The sequence below is a fragment of the Heptranchias perlo genome, chromosome 43 (assembly GCF_035084215.1).
Source record: "Heptranchias perlo isolate sHepPer1 chromosome 43, sHepPer1.hap1, whole genome shotgun sequence".
Classification (NCBI taxonomy): domain Eukaryota; kingdom Metazoa; phylum Chordata; class Chondrichthyes; order Hexanchiformes; family Hexanchidae; genus Heptranchias; species Heptranchias perlo.
The window spans coordinates 529,444-552,057 of record NC_090367.1 but is presented as its reverse complement, the minus strand read 5'-3'; the positions used below and the strand labels follow the sequence as shown (position 1 = coordinate 552,057).

Genomic DNA, 22,614 nt, shown 5'->3' with positions numbered 1-22,614 from the left:
CTCCCTCCCCTCTCCATCTCACCCTATCAGCATATCCTTCTATTCCTTTCTCTCTCATGTGTTTATCGAGCTTCCTCTTAAATCCATCTCTGCTATTTGCCTCAACTACTCCTTGTGGGAGCGACTTCCACATTCTCACCACTCTCTGGGTAAAGAAGTTTCTCCTGAATTCCCTATTGGATTTATTAGTGACTCTTATATTTATGACCCCTGGTTCTGGTCTCCCCCACAAGCGATGCTCCCCATGGTTAAATAGCCTGCGGACAAGCATTGTCAAATGGGACACGTGGGGGAGAGGTGCTGTGCCCGTGAGTCTCTCCGCTGGTCAGAGGCATCGCACTCAGGAGACAAGGAAAGCTACTGCTACTGGTCAGCATGGGACTGACTGACACATCCCTCAGCCAAACTGGCCAGTACATCCCCAGGTCACTTTAGGTCAGACTCCACACATCCGATTATACGTCCCTCACATCCACGGCTTCTCACCCTGACAGTTTCCCATCCCCCCCTCCCCAAAATCAAACCTCCCGGGACTGATTAACACTGCCCCAAGCCTCCCCCGTACATAGGACTAACCTTAAGAGGACTAATTTGCAGGGTATCGGGGGAAAAAGCTGGGGTGTGAGACTAAATAGTTCTTTCAAAGAGCCGGCATAGGCACGAGGGGCCGAGTGGCCTCCTGTGCTGTAAGATTCTATAATTCTAACTCAACTGCAGACAACTGTAACTCAACATAACTCAACAACCTTCCGGACTCAACATTGATCTCAATAATTTCACATCATGACCATTTCTCAGACAGCAGGTGCTGGGAATGGTTCTGCTGCTGGCCAGTGACAGCTCCTCTGGACCCATCTCTTGTTCCTTTACTTCTCCCATTAACACCACCTTTTGCCTTGCACCATTTAATCACTCCTGCCCTCCACCCTATCACAGACCCTGCCCCCTGCCCCCCTCCCCTCGCTCTGTATTTGCTTAAAAACTGTTAAATCTCAAACTTCGCTCAGTTCTGACGAGAGCTCATTGATCTGAAACATTAACTCTGTTTCTCTCTCCACCGATGCTGCCTCTGACCTGCTGAGTGTTTCCAGCATTTTCTGGTTTTATAACAGTGACAGGTGACTCAACAACAATTTGCATTTATATAGTGCCTTTAATGTAGTAAAATGTTCCAGGGCGCTTCACTGGAGCGATTATCAAACAAAATTTGACACCGAGCCACATAAGGAGAGATTAGAACAGGTGACCAAAAGCTTGGTCAAAGAGGGAGGTTTTAAGGAGGAGAGAGAGGCGGAGAGGTTTAGGGAGGGAATTCCAGAGCTTAGGGCCCAGGCAGCTGAAGGCACGGCCGCCAATGGTGGGGCGATGGAAATCGGGGATGGGCAAGAGGCCGGAATTGGAGGAGCGCAGAGATCTCGGAGGGTTGTAGGACTGGAGGGGGTTACAGAGATAGGGAGGGGGGGGGCGAGGGGCCATGGAGGGATTTGAACACAAGGATGAGAATTTTAAAATCGAGGCGTTCCCAAAGCGGGAGCCGATGTAGGTCAGCAAGCACAGGGGGCGATAGGTGAACGGGACTCGGTGCGAGGGAGGATACGGGGGGGGGGGGCAGCAAAGTTTTGGATGAGCTGAAGTTTATGGAGATAACTCTCAGTTATAAAGAGGACACCTGTCAGCCCCTCTTGGCCAAGGATGGACAGGTGATCAACACAACTGTCACAACATAACACATACCAGACACACGGACAGCTCTCCGGGTTACATTAAAAACATGCATGACACGTTAAGCGCAGGCAAATTACACTAAATAAACATATCCATTGCATGAATAGGCACGAGATAGTCCACAGGCCAACAGACCACACACAGACACACATATTTCCACCTCGCTGTCAAATCGAAACCTTCACTGCCTCAACATTAGTTTTTTCCAGTGTGCAGTGAAGTTCGACAAACTCACCAAGCTGGTTAAAGAAACACTCGCGTTTTCTACAGTGCCTTTCATGGCCTCAGGACACCCCAAAGCGCTTTATAGCCAGTGAAATAATGTTTTGAAGTGTAGTCACTGTTGTAATGTAGAAAATGTGGCAGCCATTTTGCACACAGCAAGATCCCACAAACAGCAATGTGATAATGACCAGATCATCTGGATTTTTTAGTGATGTTGGTTGAGGGATAAATATTGGCCCCAGGACACCGGGGAGAACTCCCCCTGCTCTTCTTCCAATAGTGGCCGTGGGATCTTTTACATCCACCTGAGATGGGGCAGACGGGGCCTCGGTTCAACGTCTCATCCGAAAGACGGCACCTCCGACAGTGCAGCACTCCCTCAGTACTGACCCTCCGACAGTGCAGCACTCCCTCAGTATTGACCCTCCGACAGTGCAGCGCTCCCTCAGTACTGACCCTCCGACAGCGCAGCGCTCCCAGTATTGACCCTCCGACAGTGCAGCGCTCCCTCAGTACTGACCCTCCGACAGTGCAGCGCTCCCTCAGTGCTGACCCTCCGACAGTGCAGCGCTCCCTCAGTGCTGACCCTCCGACAGCGCTGCGCTCCCTCAGTGCTGACCCTCCGACAGCGCAGCGCTCCCTCAGTACTGACCCTCCGACAGCGCAGCGCTCCCTCAGTGCTGACCCTCCGACAGTGCAGCGCTCCCTCAGTGCTGACCCTCCGACAGCGCAGCGCTCCCAGTATTGACCCTCCGACAGCGCAGCACTCCCTCAGTACTGACCCTCCGACAGTGCAGCGCTCCCTCAGTGCTGACCCTCCGACAGTGCAGCGCTCCCTCAGTGCTGACCCTCCGACAGCGCTGCGCTCCCTCAGTGCTGACCCTCCGACAGCGCTGCGCTCCCTCAGTGCTGACCCTCCGACAGCGCTGCGCTCCCTCAGTGCTGACCCTCCGACAGCGCAGCGCTCCCTCAGTACTGACCCTCCGACAGCGCAGCGCTCCCTCAGTGCTGACCCTCCGACAGCGCAGCGCTCCCTCAGTACTGACCCTCCGACAGCGCAGCGCTCCCTCAGTGCTGACCCTCCGACAGTGCAGCGCTCCCTCAGTGCTGACCCTCCGACAGCGCAGCACTCCCTCAGTGCTGACCCTCCGACAGCGCAGCACTCCCAGTACTGACCCTCCGACAGCGCAGCTCTCCCTCAGTGCTGACCCTCCGACAGCGCAGCGCTCCCAGTACTGACCCTCCGACAGTGCAGCACTCCCTCAGTACTGACCCTCCGACAGTGCAGCGCTCCCTCAGTACTGACCCTCCGACAGCGCAGCACTCCCTCAGTACTGACCCTCCGACAGCGCAGCACTCCCTCAGTACTGACCCTCTGACAGCGCGGCGCTCCCTCAGCACTGCACTGGGAGTGTCAGCCTGGATTACGGGCTCATGTCTCTGGAGTGGGGGCTCAAACCCATGGCCTTCGGACTCAGAGAGTGGGACCAGTGAGCCACGGCTGACACCTCAAACACGGAGACCCAGGGGGCAGGGGGATTGGGGGAGGGAGAGGCCAAGACTGGCAGTGAAACAAATAAGGACCAATCTATTGAGTAAGATACTCCCTTCACTCTTGATTCAATGCTATTGCTTAATTCACTTTCTTAAAAAATAACTTAACCTGACCCACCCATTAAAACTAACCAATAAAGCACTTCCTGCTTTCTAGTTTAACATTAAGGATCTGTGGCACGGAAAGCAGTTTAACAGCACGGGGTGAGGAGGGGGAACACAACAAGCGAATTTCTACCAAGGGACAGAGAGAATGAAAACGCTGCAGGGGTCAGAAATGCAGGAGTTTGCAATGAATGCAAATCTGAGATTGTTTCACATTCTCAATCCCTCCCTTTCCTCGCACACTACACGGGGGAGAAAAGTTTCCCCAAACTTTCCAAACTCACCCAAACTGTTTGATGCGAACCCATCCATCCCGGGACTCTTGTCCGGCGGCTGGAGCCTCTTTCGCTGGGAGCCGGGGGTCGGTGCCACTCAACATTTGCACCTTTCGGGGAGCCGGGGGGGGGGGGGGAGAGCAAGATCCCGGGGAAACTGATCAAAGGCACCGCGCCGCCGGCCAATCAGTGCCACGGCTCGGGGGCCATGTGATAACTCCTGAAAAAAAATACAAGCCAAAAAAAATCAACCAGGATGAAAGAGAATGGAGTAAAAATTCACCGCGATAGAGAGAGAGGCAGGAGAGGAAACACCGCCTCTCCCCACTGACTGCTTTCAAGTGACAGGCGCCGCATTCCTCCTCCTCCTCACCCTCACCCTCACCCTCCTCCTCACCCTCACCCTCACCCTCCTCCTCACCCTCACCCTCACCCTGCTCCTTTCACCTTTCCTCAATGCTGTGAACCTTGGCCCGATCACTATCACTCCTTCCTCTGAGTCACACAGTCCTGGCTTCAAACCAGAGATTGAGTCCCGTAATCCGGGCCGACACTCCCCACAGTGCAGTACTGAGGGAGCGCTGCACTGTCGGAGGGTCAGTACTGAGGGAGCGCTGCACTGTCGGAGGGTCAGTACTGAGGGAGCGCTGCACTGTCGGAGGGTCAGTACTGAGGGAGCGCCGCACTGTCGGAGGGTCAGTACTGAGGGAGCGCTGCACTGTCGGAGGGCCAGTACTGAGGGAGCGCTGCACTGTCGGAGGGTCAGTACTGAGGGAGCGCTGCACTGTCGGAGGGTCAGTACTGAGGGAGCGCCGCACTGTCGGAGGGTCAGTACTGAGGGAGCGCCGCACTGTCGGAGGGTCAGTGCTGAGGGAGCGCCGCACTGTCGGAGGGTCAGTACTGCGGGAGCGCCGCACTGTCGGAGGGTCAGTACTGAGGGAGTGCTGCACTGTCGGAGGGTCAGTACTGCGGGAGCGCCGCACTGTCGGAGGGTCAGTACTGAGGGAGCGCTGCACTGTCGGAGGGTCAGTGCTGAGGGAGCGCCGCACTGTCGGAGGGTCAGTACTGAGGGAGCGCCGCACTGTCGGAGGGTCGGTACTGAGGGAGCGCTGCACTGTCGGAGGGTCGGTACTGAGGGAGCGCTGCACTGTCGGAGGGTCAGTACTGAGGGAGCGCCGCACTGTCGGAGGGTCGGTACTGAGGGAGCGCCGCACTGTCGGAGGGTCGGTACTGAGGGAGCGCTGCCCTGTCGGAGGGTCAGTACTGAGGGAGCGCTGCACTGTCGGAGGGTCAGTACTGAGGGAGCGCTGCCCTGTCGGAGGGTCAGTACTGAGGGAGCGCTGCACTGTCGGAGGGTCAGTACTGAGGGAGCGCCGCACTGTCGGAGGGTCAGTACTGAGGGAGCGCCGCACTGTCGGAGGGTCAGTACTGAGGGAGCGCTGCACTGTCGGAGGGTCAGTGCTGAGGGAGCGCCGCACTGTCGGAGGGTCAGTACTGCGGGAGCGCCGCACTGTCGGAGGGTCAGTACTGAGGGAGTGCTGCACTGTCGGAGGGTCAGTACTGCGGGAGCGCCGCACTGTCGGAGGGTCAGTACTGAGGGAGCGCTGCACTGTCGGAGGGTCAGTGCTGAGGGAGCGCCGCACTGTCGGAGGGTCAGTACTGAGGGAGCGCCGCACTGTCGGAGGGTCAGTACTGAGGGAGCGCTGCACTGTCGGAGGGTCGGTACTGAGGGAGCGCTGCACTGTCGGAGGGTCGGTACTGAGGGAGCGCCGCACTGTCGGAGGGTCGGTACTGAGGGAGCGCCGCACTGTCGGAGGGTCGGTACTGAGGGAGCGCCGCACTGTCGGAGGGTCGGTACTGAGGGAGCGCCGCACTGTCGGAGGGTCGGTACTGAGGGAGCGCCGCACTGTCGGAGGGTCGGTACTGAGGGAGCGCCGCACTGTCGGAGCGCCGCACTGTCGGAGCGCCGCACTGTCGGAGGGTCGGTGCTGAGGGAGCGCCGCACTGTCGGAGAGTCGGTGCTGAGGGAGCGCCGCACTGTCGGAGGGTCGGTGCTGAGGGAGCGCCGCACTGTCGGAGGGTCGGTGCTGAGGGAGCGCCGCACTGTCGGAGGGTCAGTACTGAGGGAGCGCCGCACTGTCGGAGGGTCAGTACTGAGGGAGCGCCGCACTGTCGGAGGGTCAGTACTGAGGGAGCGCCGCACTGTCGGAGGGTCGGTACTGAGGGAGCGCCGCACTGTCGGAGGGTCGGTACTGAGGGAGCGCCGCACTGTCGGAGGGTCGGTACTGAGGGAGCGCCGCACTGTCGGAGGGTCGGTACTGAGGGAGCGCCGCACTGTCGGAGGGTCGGTACTGAGGGAGCGCCGCACTGTCGGAGGGTCGGTACTGAGGGAGCGCCGCACTGTCGGAGGGTCGGTACTGAGGGAGCGCCGCACTGTCGGAGGGTCGGTACTGAGGGAGCGCCGCACTGTCGGAGGGTCGGTACTGAGGGAGCGCCGCACTGTCGGAGGGTCGGTACTGAGGGAGCGCCGCACTGTCGGAGGGTCGGTACTGAGGGAGCGCCGCACTGTCGGAGGGTCGGTGCTGAGGGAGCGCCGCACTGTCGGAGGGTCAGTACTGAGGGAGCGCCGCACTGTCGGAGGGTCAGTACTGAGGGAGCGCCGCACTGTCGGAGGGTCAGTACTGAGGGAGCGCCGCACTGTCGGAGGGTCAGTACTGAGGGAGCGCCGCACTGTCGGAGGGTCAGTACTGAGGGAGCGCCGCACTGTCGGAGGGTCAGTACTGAGGGAGCGCCGCACTGTCGGAGGGTCAGTACTGAGGGAGCGCCGCACTGTCGGAGGGTCAGTACTGAGGGAGCGCCGCACTGTCGGAGGGTCAGTACTGAGGGAGCGCCGCAATGTCGGAGGGTCGGTACTGAGGGAGCGCCGCACTGTCGGAGGGTCGGTACTGAGGGAGCGCCGCACTGTCGGAGGGTCGGTACTGAGGGAGCGCTGCACTGTCAGAGGTGCCGTCTTTCAGATGAGACGTTAAACCAAGTTCCTGTCTGCCCCTCTCAGGTGGATGTAAAAGATCCCACGGCCACTATTGGAAGAAGAGCAGGGGGAGTTCTCCCCGGTGTCCTGGGGCCAATATTTATCCCTCAACCAACATCACGCAAAACAGATGATCCGGTCATTATCACATTGCTGTTTGTGGGATCTTGCTGTGCGTAAATTGGCTGCAGCGTTTCCTACATTACAACAGTGACTACACTTCAAAACAAAAAGTACTTCATTGGCTGTAAACGCTCTGGGACGTCCTGAGGTCAAGAAAAGTGCTGTAGAAATGGGAGTCCTTCCTTTAACTGCCCATTGTGTTGGTTGGTTGAGATTGGGGAGTTGAGCTCCTCTGCCCATTCTGCTAGAGGTGAGATGGGGTTGTGAGAAGGGTATTGTGAACATCTCGTGTGGGCTGGGACTTGGAGTTATAGAGCAAGGCAGCAGAATTTGCAAATCCTTTGCTGGTGTTATTGGGGTCAAGGGTGAGATTACCATCAGTTTGCCGAACTGACACAGAAACACCCATAAAGACCACGGCCTCTTTAACCCCTGGGACTGTTATCCCAAAAACAGAATCGAACCCGTCAGATCTCGTACTTTCCCGGGATTTAGAAAGGCATGTGAGTGGGTGGAGTGGAAAATATTTTTGTGCCACACAAGAGAACGGCCCTTTGGCAAAACATCAATGGAAACGTTCCAAGGCATTTCACAGGAGCGTAAATCAGACAAAGATTGGCCTCGCCCCTCCCGACACCTTCCAGCCCCACAACCCTCCGAGATCTCTGCGCTCCTCCAATTCCCATCGCTCCACCATTGGCGGCCGTGCCTTCAGCTGCCTGGGCGCTAAGCTCTGGAATTCCCTCCCTAAACCTCTCCGCCTCTCTCTCCTCCTTTAAGACGCTCCTTAAAACCTCCCTCTTTGACTCTTTGACCAAGCTTTTGGTCACCTGTCCAAATATCTCCTTATGTGGCTCGGTGTCAAATTTTGATGAATCACATTCCTGTGAAATGCCTTGGGCTGTTTTACCATTTTAAAGGCGCTGTATAAATGCACGTTGTTACTGTTAAGATCCAGGAAGGAGGAAAATGCAGCGTCTCAAACCTCGGGCAGCATTCAGGTCGTCCAGCTACTTACTAAGCAAGAGCGAACTTGTATTTATACAGCATCTTTCATGGCCTCAGGTCCCAAAGTGATTTACAGGCAATGAAGTACAAGAGTTATTTGTTTACGAGTGTTTCAGCATCTGAGGACCTGCTGCCTGGTGCACAGAGCTCCAGCTCACCCATCACTTCTACAGGGAATAATATCAGGAGTGTTAAAATCAGCCTCCATCGCTCTACACTGTCCCATCAAACACTCCCAGGGCAGGTACAGGGTTAGATACAGAGTAAAGCTCCCTCTACACTGTCCCATCAAACACTCCCAGGGCAGGTACAGCACGGGTTAGATACAGAGTAAAGCTCCCTCTACACTGTCCCATCAAACACTCCCAGAGCAGGTACAGTACGGGTTAGATACAGAGTAAAGCTCCCTCTACACTGTCCCATCAAACACTCCCAGAGCAGGTACAGCACGGGTTAGATACAGAGTAAAGCTCCCTCTACACTCATGACTCTGGATTTTAGTCCAGGCCTCTGGATTACTAGCCCAGTAACATAACCACTATGCAGGTACGGTAGCATAGTGGTTATGTTACTGGGCTAGTAATCCAGAGGCCTGGACTAAAATCCAGAGTCATGAGTTCAAAATCCCGCCACGGCAGCTGGTGAATTTAAATTCAATTAATTAATTAATTAAATTCAATTAATTAATTAATTAAATTCAATTAATTAAATAAAAATCTGGAATTAAAATACTAGTATCAGTAATGATGGCCATGAAACTACCGGATTGTCGTAAAAACCCATCTGGTTCACTAATGTCCTTTTTGATGAATCACATTCCTGTGAAATGCCTTGGGCCTGCCGCCCTTACCCGGTCTGGCCTATATGTGACTCCAGACCCACAGCAATGTGGTTGATTCTTAATCACCCTCTGAAATGGCCTAGCAAGCCACTCAGTTGTAAAATCTCGCTACGAAAAGTCATAATAAGAATAAAACCGGATGGACCACCCGGCATCGGACCACGAGGCACCGGACACGACAACGGCAAAACACCAAGCCCAGTCGACCCTGCAAGGTCCTCCTTACTAACATCTGGGGACTTGTGCCAAAATTGGGAGAGCTGTCCCACAGACTAGTCAAGCAACAGCCTGACATAGCCATACTCACAGAATCATATCTTTCAGCCAACGTCCCAGACTCTTCCATCACCATCCCTGGGTATGTCCTGTCCCACCGGCAGGACAGACCCACCAGAGGTGGCGGGACAGTGATATACAGTCAGGAGGGAGTGGCCCTGGGAGTCCTCAACATTGACTCTGGACCCCATGAAATCTCATGGCATCAGGTCAAACATGGGCAAGGAAACCTCCTGCTGATTACCACCTACCGTCCTCCCTCAGCTGATGAATCAGTCCTCCTCCATGTTGAACACCACTTGGAGGAAGCACTGAGGGTAGCAAGGGCACAAAATGTACTCTGGGTGGGGGACTTCAATGTCCATCACCAAGAGTGGCTCGGTAGCACCACTACTGACCGAGCTGGCCGAGTCCTGAAGGACATAGCTGCTAGACTGGGCCTGCAGCAGGTGGTGAGCGAACCAACACGAGGGAAAAACTTACTTGACCTCGTCCTCACCAATCTACCTGTCGCAAATGCATCTGTCCATGACAGTATTGGTAGGAGTGACCACCGCACAGTCCTCGTGGAGATGAAATCCCGTCTTCGCACTGAGGACACCATCCAACGTGTTGTGTGGCACTACCACCGTGCTAAATGGGATAGATTCAGAACAGATCTAGCAGCTCAAAACTGGGCATCCATGAGGCGCTGTGGGCCATCAGCAGCAGCAGAATTGTATTCCAGCACAATCTGTAACCTCATGGCCCGGCATATTCCTCACTCTACCATTACCAACAAGCCAGGGGATCAACCCTGGTTCAATGAGGAGTGTAGAAGAGCAGCACCAGGCGTACCTAAAAATGAGGTGCCAACCTGGTGAAGCTACAACTCAGGACTACATGCATGCTAAACAGCGGAAGCAACATGCTATAGACAGAGCTAAGCGATTCCACAACCAACGGATCAGATCAAAGCTCTGCAGTCCTGCCACATCCAGTCGTGAATGGTGGTGGACAATTAAACAACTAACGGGAGGAGGAGGCTCTGCAAACATCCCCATCCTCAATGACGGCGGAGTCCAGCACGTGAGTGCAAAAGACAAGGCTGAAGCGTTTGCAACCATCTTCAGCCAGAAGTGCCGAGTGGATAATCCATCTCAGCCTCCTCCCGATATCCCCACCATCACGGAAGCCAGTCTTCGGCCAATTCGATTCACTCCACGTGATATCAAGAAACGGCTGAGTGCACTGGATACAGCAAAGGCTATGGGCCCCGACAACATCCCAGCTGTAGTGCTGAAGACTTGTGCTCCAGAACTAGCTGCGCCTCTAGCCAAGCTGTTCCAGCACAGCTACAACACTGGCATCCACCCGACAATGTGGAAAATTGCCCAGGTATGTCCTGTCCACAAAAAGCAGGACAAATCCAATCCGGCCAATTACCACCCCATCAGTCTACTCTCAATCATCAGCAAAGTGATGGAAGGTGTCGTCGACAGTGCTATCAAGCGGCACTTACTCACCAATAACCTGCTCACCGATGCTCAGTTTGGGTTCCGCCAGGACCACTCGGCTCCAGACCTCATTACAGCCTTGGTCCAAACATGGACAAAAGAGCTGAATTCCAGAGGTGAGGTGAGAGTGACTGCCCTTGACATCAAGGCAGCATTTGACCGAGTGTGGCACCAAGGAGCCCTAGTAAAATTGAAGTCAATGGGAATCAGGGGGAAAACTCTCCAGTGGCTGGAGTCATACCTAGCACAAAGGAAGATGGTAGTGGTTGTTGGAGGCCAAGCATCTCAGCCCCAGGGCATTGCTGCAGGAGTTCCTCAGGGCAGTGTCCTAGGCCCAACCATCTTCAGCTGCTTCATCAATGACCTTCCCTCCATCATAAGGTCAGAAATGGGGATGTTCGCTGATGACTGCACAGTGTTCAGTTCCATTCGCAACCCCTCAGATAATGAAGCAGTCCGAGCCCGCATGCAGCAAGACCTGGACAACATCCAGGCTTGGGCTGATAAGTGGCAAGTAACATTCGCGCCAGATAAGTGCCAGGCAATGACCATCTCCAACAAGAGAGAGTCTAACCACCTCCCCATGACATTCAACGGCATTACCATCGCCGAATCCCCCACCATCAACATCCTGGGGGTCACCATTGACCAGAAACTTAACTGGACCAGCCATATAAATACTGTGGCTACGAGAGCAGGTCAGAGGCTGGGTATTCTGCGGCGAGTGACTCACCTCCTGACTCCCCAAAGCCTTTCCACCATCTACAAGGCACAAGTCAGGAGTGTGATGGAATACTCTCCACTTGCCTGGATGAGTGCAGCTCCAACAACACTCAAGAAGCTCGACACCATCCAAGATAAAGCAGCCCGCTTGATTGGCACCCCATCCACCACCCTAAACATTCACTCCCTTCACCACCGGCGCACTGTGGCTGCAGTGTGCACCATCCACAGGATGCACTGCAGCAACTCGCCAAGGCTTCTTCGACAGCACCTCCCAAACCCGCGACCTCTACCACCTAGAAGGACAAGGGCAGCAGGCGCATGGGAACAACACCACCTGCACGTTCCCCTCCAAGTCACACACCATCCCGACTTGGAAATATATCGCCGTTCCTTCATTGTCGCTGGGTCAAAATCCTGGAACTCCCTTCCTAACAGCACTGTGGGAGAACCGTCACCACACGGACTGCAGCGGTTCAAGAAGGCGGCTCACCACCACCTTCTCGAGGGCAATTAGGGATGGGCAATAAATGCCGGCCTTGCCAGCGACGCCCACATCCCGTGAACGAATAAAAAAAAACACTGTCCCATCAGACACTCCCAGGGCAGGTACAGCATGGGTTCACTGGTAAGCTCTCTCTGTTGTGTCCCAATGAGCTGCCTCAGATGGTCGTTCCCTACTGCACCAGTGTGGCCCTTGCACGCCCCCACAGACACTCTGAGTGAGACTGGTGCCGATCGTGGATGTTTGATGCTGAGGAATCGGATCCATTAGCAACTAGTTTGAGACCAAACTCATTTCACATATGATTGTTGCAGAGAGATGAGACTTTCATCCCATCAGTCTGCGGTTGGTTAGGAATCTGGCCCCAAGAGCTGAAGCCTAATGTCATAATCCACTGTAGCTAGTCTCCTATAATTATTGCAGATTCCATCCAGCATTATACAGTAACGTCACTTGGTTGTGCAGTGCTGAGTGCTCATTCCTCAGATGACAGGTTAGATTGAACATGCAATCTAATGGTGCCAGTCATGTGACATCACTCAGACATTTTCTAATCCTTATTACGGGATATGGTATACGAGAGAGAGAGTCACATGACTCAATGACAAATGCCACTGGACCACCATTAACCAATCAGGGCCATGGTGTCATTGGTTTCTGTCACAACATCAGAGCATAAAAGAGAAGAGAGAGAGAGAGAGAATGAATAATTACAATCAAAATGCAACTTCCTTTAAAGATCTGGGGACACAAAAGAAATAAGTCCCTCTCTTAATATTAGACAGGGACCCTCCCAGTGTGTGACAGGTTTACTGCAAATGCCCACACCTAAAACAGACAAGACACCGTCTCTGTTGTACACAGGTTGGCTGTATCTCAACGGGTAGCTCTCTAACCCAAGGAAGGTCAGAGTCTTGAGTAATCCAGGCCGATACTCGTGATGAGGGAGTGCCGCACTGTCGGAGGGGCCGTCTTTCGGATGAGACATTAAACGAGAGCCCTGTCCGCCCTCTCAGGTGGATGTAAAAGATCCCACGGCTGCTTCTGCATGAAGAGCAGGGGAGGTGTCCTGGTGAATATTTATCACTAAAACAGATAATCTGGTCATTTAGCTGGCTGTGGGATCTTGCTGTGTGCAAATTGGTTGTTGCCTTTCCTACATTACAGCAGTGAATACACCCCGAAAATACTTAATTGGCTGTAAAGTGTTTTGGGACTTCATTCTGTTGTTGGCTGATTATAATGATAGCCAGTGTAGAATGACCTGAAGGATTCTTCAAACAACCAACAATCCTGTCAAGACAGTTTTAACATCTAACCAAACAGACCCTTGATCTGGCTTATGCTGACAGGTAGAACAGTACTGGGCCGAGCTCCTGATTGCAATATCTCACTCACCACCACGGAGACTGAATTATATTTATATATAAAGTGCAGCAGTGACACCTACTGGTGGAAAAGGTATCAATTTCAATTAAAAGAGCAGAAATTAAGTTAAAATGTTTGCTTCTCTTTAGATAAGAAAGATCTTGCATTTATATCGCGTCCTTCACGACCTCAGGACATCCCAAAGCGTTTTACAGCCAATGATATACTTTTGAAGTTGTAATGTAGGAAACGCAGCAGCCAATTTGTGCACAGCAAGATCCCACAAACAGCAATGTGATAATGACCGGATAATCTGTTTTTAGTGATGTTGGTTGAGGGGTAAATATTGGCCAGGACTCCCCTGCTCTTCATCCAATAGTGCCGTGGGATCTTTTACATCCACCTGAGAGGGCAGATTATCCGATCATTATCACATTGCTGGTTGTGGGATCTTGCTGTGCGCACATTGGCTGCCCCGTTTCCTACATTACAACAGTGACTACACTTCAAAAAAAGTACTTAATTGCCTGTGAAGCGCTCTGGGACGTCCTGAGGTGGTGAAAGGCGCTGTAGAAATGGGAGTTCTTTCTTTCTTTTGCCCTGTTGTCTGGGGCACAGCCTGACATGTTTTATTTATTCATTCTCGGGTAAGGCCGGCATTTATTGCCCATTCCTAGTTGCCCTCAGGAGGTGATGGGGAGCTTTCTTTCCTTCATAGCGGTTTGTTTTTACAACCGGGTAGCTTGCTTGGCCACTTCAGAGGACATTAAGAGTGAACCACACAAGTGTGGGACTGGAGTCACGTGTAGGCCTAGACCAGGAAAGGACACCAGCTTTCCTTCCGCTCAAGGACGTTTGTGAACCAGTTGGGTTTTTATGACAATCCGACAGCTTCACGGTCATTTTCCTGGTACCAGGCAACAAATTACCCGATTTATCGACTTCACATCTTGCCCCGGTGGGATTATGAACCCTCAATCTCTGGGTGGCTTGTCCAGTGCCGTACCCACCACACTGCCAAACCCTCTTTAACAACACCCGTTCACACACATGAGCCGGGGCACAGATAGAGGCCACTGGATATTACAGCTCTACATCAGAGCTATTAAAGAATTATAAGCTCTGATTAAGCTGCCTCACAGGTGACATTGAGACACTCGAGTTGCTGATTTGGACAATTATCTCTGTTTTTATTGGTGGGCCGCTGGTTCTAAGTCAGAGCTTTACACCCTGGTATTTGGGGGATTAGGTTAAGCCTTTCTGTCTCGATCCATCTCAACTCCCTGCAGGACACATACAGCTCAGCGATGGAAGGGCAGGTTAGGGCTGCAACACTCGAGCCTATCTGATTTGATTGTACTCCAAACCTCTCTTCCCCGCCCCCCCCCTTCCCCTTTCTGTGGAGAGAGAGAGAGAGAGAGAGCGAGACCGAGACCGTAGGTTGTTCCATTGGCGCAGGCCGACACAGACATGGTCCTGTTCAAAACAAAATTCACTTTCCAAAAGCGGGCGCAGTTAGCGCAATCCCTATGGATGCTCTGCTGGTTCACGGTCCTTGCGGGTGTCCTCACCTTCGCGTTGGGAATCTACCTCAAGTGCGAACTCAAGAGGCGCAGTGAGGTGATGGACAACACTGACATCCATCTTGTTCCCAACACCCTTATCTTGGTGGGGCTTCTGTCCGCGGTCATCAATTTTGTCGGGGTCAAAATATGCAACGACTCTCTGGACCTGGCCAAGTTCCCCCCATGGAAGGGTTACGTGGAACCCTACCTGGTCTGCTCCTTCCTCTTCACCTTCCTCATGCTCTTTGCCTCACTCTTGAGCTACTTCATGAGGGGCAACCTGGATGCCTCCCTGAAGATCGGCCTGAGGAATGGAATCCGTTTCTACAAGGACACGGACACGCCGGGCAGGTGCTACCAGAAGTCGACTATAGACCGCATCCAGATGGAGTTCCAGTGCTGCGGAAACAACAACTACAAGGACTGGTTCGAGGTGCAGTGGATCAGTAACAGATACCTGGACTTCAACACCAAGGAAGTGAGGGAGTAAGTACTTCTTGGTGGCCTGACTCCTTTTGGGCCAATTTGTTCCTGCCTTTCCTCCCTTGCTGTATTCCCTCGAGTGTAGAAGATTAAGAGGTGATCTAAGTGAGGTGATTAAAGGATTTGATCGGGTAGATAGAGACAAACTATTTCCTCTGGTGGAGGGAGTTCAGAACAAGGGGGCAGAACCTTAAAATTAGAGCCTGCCCTTTCAGGGGTGATGTCAGGAAGCACTTCTTCACACAAAGGGGAGTGGAAATCTGGAACTCTCTCCCCCAAAAAGCTGTTGAGGCTGAGGGTCAATTGGAAATTTCAAATCTGAGATTGATAGATTTTTATTACATAGAATGTACAGCACAGAAATAGGCCATTCGGCCCAACTGGTCTATGCCGGTGTTTATGCTCCACACAAGCCCCCTCCCTCTTCATCTCACCCTATCAGCATATCCATCTATTCCTTTCTTCCTCATGTGTTTATCTAGCTTCCCCTTAAATGCATCGTTAGGTAAGGGTATTAAGGGATATGGAGCAAAGTTGGATAGAGTTAAGATACCAATCAGCCATGATTTAATTGAATGGCGGAGCAGGCTCGAGGGGCTGAATGGCTTCCTCCTGTTCCTATGTTCAGGATTCAGTATGAATAACCCCTCCCTCCATGTGATCTGACTCTTCTTGATGTGCTTTCAGTCGTATTAAGAGCAACATGGACGGCAGGTACCTGATTGACGGCGTCCCCTTCAGCTGCTGCAACCCCAACTCCCCTCGGCCCTGCATCCAGCGTCAAATCACCAACAACTCCGTTCACTACAACTACGAGGTCCAGACCGAGGAGCTCAACCTCTGGATGGTGGGATGTCGAGAGGCTCTGCTCAGCTACTACACGGGTATGATGGCGACCATCGGAACAAGCGTGCTGCTCTGTTACGTCACGCAGGTGAGGACCCTCCGCTACTTGTCCATCTCCCGAGACGGAGCATTTTTCCTTTGAGTTCTGGGGTTGGGAGTGTGAGCGAGGGGCTATCTCCCAATCTCAGCTGGTAGGAGGGGGCATGGGGACCATCACTGGATGACTTGCTCTCTCGTTGCCCATCTCCTCCTCATACCTCCCGCTGACAGCCGGGGTGAGAACGGGAAACAGTCAGGAGTTAAATCGTGGCCCTTCTTTCCGTGGCTGTGTGCACGCACCCACCAGCCAAATGAAGAGACTTCATTCATCAGTGGGATGGGTTGGGACAACTCTCCCCCCATTTCATTGCTTGATCACAACCTATCATCAAATCAACCTTTGGATTTTTCTTTATTCATTCTCGGGATGTGGGCAAGGCTGGTGTTTGACCATCCCCTAGTTGCCCCGACCGAGGAGCTTGCTAGGCCACTTCAGAGCCAACTGCGTTGGTGCGGGGACTGAAGTCACATACAGGCCAGACTGGGTAAGGACGGCAGGTTTCCTTCACGTTAGTGAACCAGTTGGGTTTTTACGACAATCCGACAGCTTCATGGTCACTTTTACTGAGACCAGCTTTTTATTTCTAGATTTTTCAAACTGAAATCAAATTCTCCAACTCCCACGGTGCGATTTGAACTCACGTTCTCTGGATTACAAGTCTGCTACACTCCTGCACCCTCTAAAGGTTACAGATCCAAATCCTTCCTTTTACAGAGTAGAAACATCTTCTCTACGTCTACCCTATCAAACCCTGTCATAATTTTAAAGACCTCTATCAGGTCATCTCTCAGCCTTCTCTTTTCTAGAGAAAAGAGCCCCAGCCTGTTCAGCCTTTCCTGATGAGTATAAACTCTCAGTTCTGGTATCATCCTCGTGAATTTTATTTGCACCTTCTCCAGTGCCTTTTTGTAATATGGTGACCAGAACTGTGCACCGTAACTCCAAGTGTATATGGTGACCAGAACTGTGCACAGTAACTCCAAGTGTATATGGTGACCAGAACTGTGCACAGTAACTCCAAATGTATATGGTGACCAGAACTGTGCACCGTAACTCCAAGTGTATATGGTGACCAGAACTGTGCACCGTAACTCCAAGTGTATATGGTGACCAGAACTGTGCACAGTAACTCCAAGTGTATATGGTGACCAGAACTGTGCACAGTAACTCCAAGTGTATATGGTGACCAGAACTGTGCACAGTAACTCCAAGTGTATATGGTGACCAGAACTGTGCACAGTAACTCCAAGTGTATATGGTGACCAGAACTGTGCACAGTAACTCCAAGTGTATATGGTGACCAGAACTGTGCACCGTAACTCCAAGTGTATATGGTGACCAGAACTGTGCACAGTAACTCCAAGTGTAAATGGTGACCAGAACTGTGCACAGTAACTCCAAGTGTATATGGTGACCAGAACTGTGCACCGTAACTCCAAGTGTAAATGGTGACCAGAACTGTGCACAGTAACTCCAAGTGTATATGGTGAAAAGCTGAGGGCCCAGAACAGATCCCTGGGGAACACCACACGTCACATCGCGCCAATCCCTACTCTCTGTCTCCTACATCCCAACCAATTATCAAACCAGGACACAGAGTTACCTCCAAGCCTAACCCAATGCATCCCCAATCTGGCCCAATGATGAGAGGTAGATTATTCCTGAGTTGTGAAGCTCTGACCTGGGTTCTTGTTTATTTTGTGTGTGTAGCTCGGTGTGTTGATTGGACTGCGCTACTTGACCATAGCGACAGAGGCTGTGGTGGGACAGGAGGATCCCCAGTGCGACTCCGAGGGGTACCTGCTGGAAAAAGGGCCGATGGAGACAGTATGTGCCATTGTCCAGGTGGTGAAGTCATTCTTCTCCTTTAACCAGGTGCAGACGGAGCCAGCGGTAACCGAGGCAACAACGGCAGTAACCGAGGCGACAACGGCCCCGGCTAAATAGACATTTTTTCCAACCAGAAGGAGCTTTGGCCTGAGTATCGCGAGTTACAGAGGCAACTATCAGACTTAGCTGATGTTTAATGTCGAATCTTCTTCATTTCATTTCATGCAGTACTGTACCTTCACCCAGCGTTGCCCCCCACCCCCCCACGACCCGCTCACTGCTCGGGGGCTCAGTGACACTTAACCGTAGCAGCCCTCCGCCCAACCATGGCCCCCTGCCTCAGGCAAATGCACAGGGCCTCACTTCCCAAAGACAGACTCTTCCCTCACATAAGCTTTTATTAACATTAAACTCTACCTGGGCACTGAGTATTGCAGTCAGTTAGCACTGGCCTTTCACCACTGGGTCCTGGTTTCAAACCTACACCTAAGATGATGGGAAACACCCTCAGAAAAGGGGCTGAGGCCTTTTCAGACATTCAAAATGGCTGCCTGGAGGATCAGTGGCACAACTAAAATGGCTTCCCTCAGCCTGAGAAAATGGGTGAAAGGATCAAGAAGGAAAAGTTTCCAAGGATGGGACTTTGTGCGGTGTTAACTCTGTATTAGATTTTCTGTAGGTGTGCTGCCAAACTGTGTACTGTAGCCATAACTTGATAAGCCAAAGCAGGAAAGGCAATCCTGAAATAAAGATCTGATCAGAGGTCCTCCAAATATTAAGAATCTTATTTATCAAAACATTTTGGGATAAAACACGGGTCTCTCAGAGTGAAGAAAGGAACTAGGGGAGATAACTGAGTGGAAAAATGGAGGGTGAGTTACCACCATCACCAACCCTCAACCTCTGGTCCAGCTAGAGGGACTTCAGTTACATGGTGACTGGAGATGCCAGGATTGTTCTCCTTAGAGCACAGAAGGTTAGGGGGAGATTTGATCGAGGTGTTCAAAATCATGAGGGGTTTCGATAGAGTAAATAAAAAGAAAGAAAGAACTTGCGTTTATATAGTGCCTTTCACGAGCTCGGGACGTCCCAAAGCGCTTCAAAGACAATGAAGTACTTTTAAAGTGTAGTGACTGTTGTAATGTATTTAAGGAGAAACCGTTTCCAGTGGCAGGAGGATTGGTAAGGAGGGCACAGATTTAAGATAATCGGCTGAAGAACCAGAGGGGGAGATGAGGAGAATATTTTTAGGCAGAGAGAGTGGCAATGAAATATTTGGGCTAAAAAATAATATCCACAGAATATTTTAGCTAGTTTTATCAGGAGAATTTTCTTTGATTCTTGTATTTTTCTGCAATACAACAGAACTGTTGGCTTTTCAGAGAGCCGGCACAGGCACTATGGGCCAGAGGGCCTCCTTCTGTGCCACATCATTCCATGAACTAGCAAAGACGAACGTCCTCTTTGTGACAGTGAGTTATATAAAGCTCTGGTTAGACCCCCCCCCTGGAGATACTGGGTTCAGTTCAGGGCCCCGCACCTCAGGAAGGATATACTGGCCTTGGAGGGGGTGCAGTGCAGATTCACCAGAATAATACCGGGGCTAAAAGGGTTAAATTACGAGGACAGGTTGCACAGACTGGGCTTGTATTCCCTCGAGTGCAGAAGATTAAGGGGTGATCTAATCGAGGTGTTTATGATTATAGGATTTGATCGGGTCGATAGAGAGAAACTATTTCCTCTGGTGGGGGGAGTCCAGAACAAGGGGGCAGAACCTTAAAATTAGAGCCAGGCCGTTCAGGGGTGATGTCAGGAAGCACTTCTTCACACAAAGGGGAGTGGGAATCTGGAACTCTCTTCCCCAAAAAGCTGTTGAGGCTGGGGGTCAATTGAAAATCTCAAAACTGAGATTGATGGATTTTTGTTGGGTGAGGGGATTAAGGGTTACAGAACCAAGGTGAATGGAGTTAAGATACATGATCGACATGAATGACGGAACAGGCTCGAGGGGCTGAATGGCCTCCTCCTGTTCCTATGTGAAGGGCAGGCTGTACACAGCGATAGTGGAAATTCGAGGTTCTGCAGGTTGGATTAAACTCTTAGTGGACAGGATCTGCTTTGCCTGGGCTCATACCTGACCCGCAGCTCTCTCACTGTCCTGACACCAATCCTCACCTTGCTGAACAAGCCTTTGCACATTGGCAAAGTTCGAAAGCAGAGAAACAATAAACTGCCCTCCCCAAGCCCCGTCGAATATGTATCCTGCTCGTGCTGCAGCTAGAAACGTAGAAACAAAATAATTTATTTGTTTAAAAGGGCCACCCACTTCAGAAAAAAAATTCTCGTTTGAACACAGAATAACCCCCCTGGCTCTGTCCCCCAATTCTGCAAGTGCTGAGAGGTGCTGGGTGCAGACGCCCGCATGCTGGCAGCCCTCTTGGTGCTGAGGCCAACTATGTGATGAAACCTCCAGGAAAATGTCCAATCAGAGTTAGCAACCTTAGAGAAGAGCCACACATCATTTTCACCATGATCACATCACGCTCTTTATATCATAGAGTTTAGGAGTCCCTATATATTATATATTATAGTGTATAACAGTGCCGATATATACTATAGTGTATAGCAGTCCCTATATATATTACATATCATAGTGCATAGCAGTCCCTATATATATTCTATATTATAGTATATATTTTTTTATTCGTTCATGGGATGTGGACGTCGCTGGCGAGGCCGGCATTTATTGCCCATCCCTAATTGCCCTTGAGAAGGTGGTGGTGAGCCGCCTTCTTGAACCGCTGCAGTCTGTGTGGTGACGGTTCTCCCACAGTGCTGTTAGGAAGGGAGTTCCAGGATTTTGACCCAGCGACAATGAAGGAACGGCGATATATTTCCAAGTCGGGATGGTGTGTGACTTGGAGGGGAACGTGCAGGTGGTGTTGTTCCCATGCGCCTGCTGCTCTTGTCCTTCTAGGTAGTAGAGGTCGCGGGTTTGGGAGGTGCTGTCGAAGAAGCCTTGGCGAGTTGCTGCAGTGCATCCTGTGGATGGTACACACTGCAGCCACAGTGCGCCGGTGGTGAAGGGAGTGAATGTTTAGGGTGGTGGATGGGGTGCCAATCAAGCGGGCTGCTTTATCTTGGACGGTGTCGAGCTTCTTGAGTGTTGTTGGAGCTGCACTCATCCAAGCAAGTGGAGAGTATTCCATCACACTCCTGACTTGTGCCTTGTAGATGGTGGAAAGACTTTGGGGAGTCAGGAGGTGAGTCACTCGCCGCAGAATACCCAGCCTCTGACCTGCTCTCGTAGCCACAGTGTTTATATGGCTGGTCCAGTTAAGTTTCTGGTCAATGGTGACCCCCAGGATGTTGATGGTGGGGGATTCGGCGATGGTAATGCCGTTGAATGTCAAGGGGAGTTGGTTAGACTCTCTCTTGTTGGAGATGGTCATTGCCTGGCACTTATCTGGCGCGAATGTTACTTGCCACTTATGAGCCCAAGCCTGGATGTTGTCCAGGTCTTGCTGCATGCGGGCTCGGACTGCTTCATTATTTGAGTGGTTGCGAATGGAACTGAACACTGTGCAGTCATCAGCGAACATCCCCATTCCTGACCTTATGATGGAGGGAAGGTCATTGATGAAGCAGCTGAAGATGGTTGGGCCTAGGACACTGCCCTGAGGAACTCCTGCAGCAATGTCCTGGGGCTGAGATGATTGGATTCCAACAACCACTACCATCTTCCTTTGTGCTAGGTATGACTCCAGCCACTGGAGAGTTTTCCCCCTGATTCCCATTGACTTCAATTTTACTAGGGCTCCTTGGTGCCACACTCGGTCAAATGCTGCCTTGATGTCAAGGGCAGTCACTCTCACCTCACCTCTGGAATTCAGCTCTTTTGTCCATGTTTGGAGCAAGGCTGTAATGAGGTCTGGAGCCGAGTGGTCCTGGCGGAACCCAAACTGAGCATCGGTGAGCAGGTTATTGGTGAGTAAGTGCTGCTTGATAGCACTGTCGACGACACCTTCCATCACTTTTCTGATGATTGAGAGGAGACTGATGGGGTGGTAATTGGCCGGATTGGATTTGTCCTGCTTTTTGTGGACAGGACATACCTGGGCAATTTTCCACATTGTCGGGTAGATGCCAGTGTTGTAGCTGTACTGGAACAGCTTGGCTTGAGGCGCAGCTAGTTCTGGAGCACAAGTCTTCAGCACTACAGCTGGGATGTTGTCGGGGCCCATAGCCTTTGCTGTATCCAGTGCACTCAGCCGTTTCTTGATATCACGTGGAGTGAATCGAATTGGCCGAAGACTGGCTTCCGTGATGGTGGGGATATCGGGAGGAGGCCGAGATGGATCATCCACTCGGCACTTCTGGCTGAAGATGGTTGCAAACGCTTCAGCCTTGTCTTTTGCACTCACGTGCTGGACTCCGCCGTCATTGAGGATGGGGATGTTTGCAGAGCCTCCTCCTCCCGTTAGTTGTTTAATTGTCCACCACCATTCACGACTGGATGTGGCAGGACTGCAGAG

General features: G+C 52.0%; 2 protein-coding genes across 2 annotated transcripts in view; one reads left to right on the top strand and one right to left on the bottom strand.

The window, feature by feature from the left end:
• The window catches only part of LOC137306325 (echinoderm microtubule-associated protein-like 3), a 23,832-nt gene extending 22,977 nt beyond the window's left edge, over positions 1-855 (bottom strand). Inside the window, exon 1 of the mRNA XM_067975473.1 lies at positions 781-855. Coding sequence (XP_067831574.1) covers positions 781-855 — 75 coding nt within the window. The remainder of the gene's footprint in view (positions 1-780) is intronic.
• Positions 856-13,603: 12,748 nt separating this feature from the next.
• LOC137306345 (RDS/peripherin-like protein xRDS35) lies at positions 13,604-18,845 on the top strand. Its single transcript, XM_067975498.1, has 3 exons — positions 13,604-15,306; positions 15,991-16,237; positions 17,960-18,845. Exons 1-3 carry the CDS (start codon positions 14,726-14,728, stop codon positions 18,194-18,196), a joined length of 1,065 nt encoding a protein of 354 aa, XP_067831599.1. The 5' UTR covers positions 13,604-14,725; the 3' UTR covers positions 18,197-18,845.
• Positions 18,846-22,614: the final 3,769 nt, after the last annotated feature.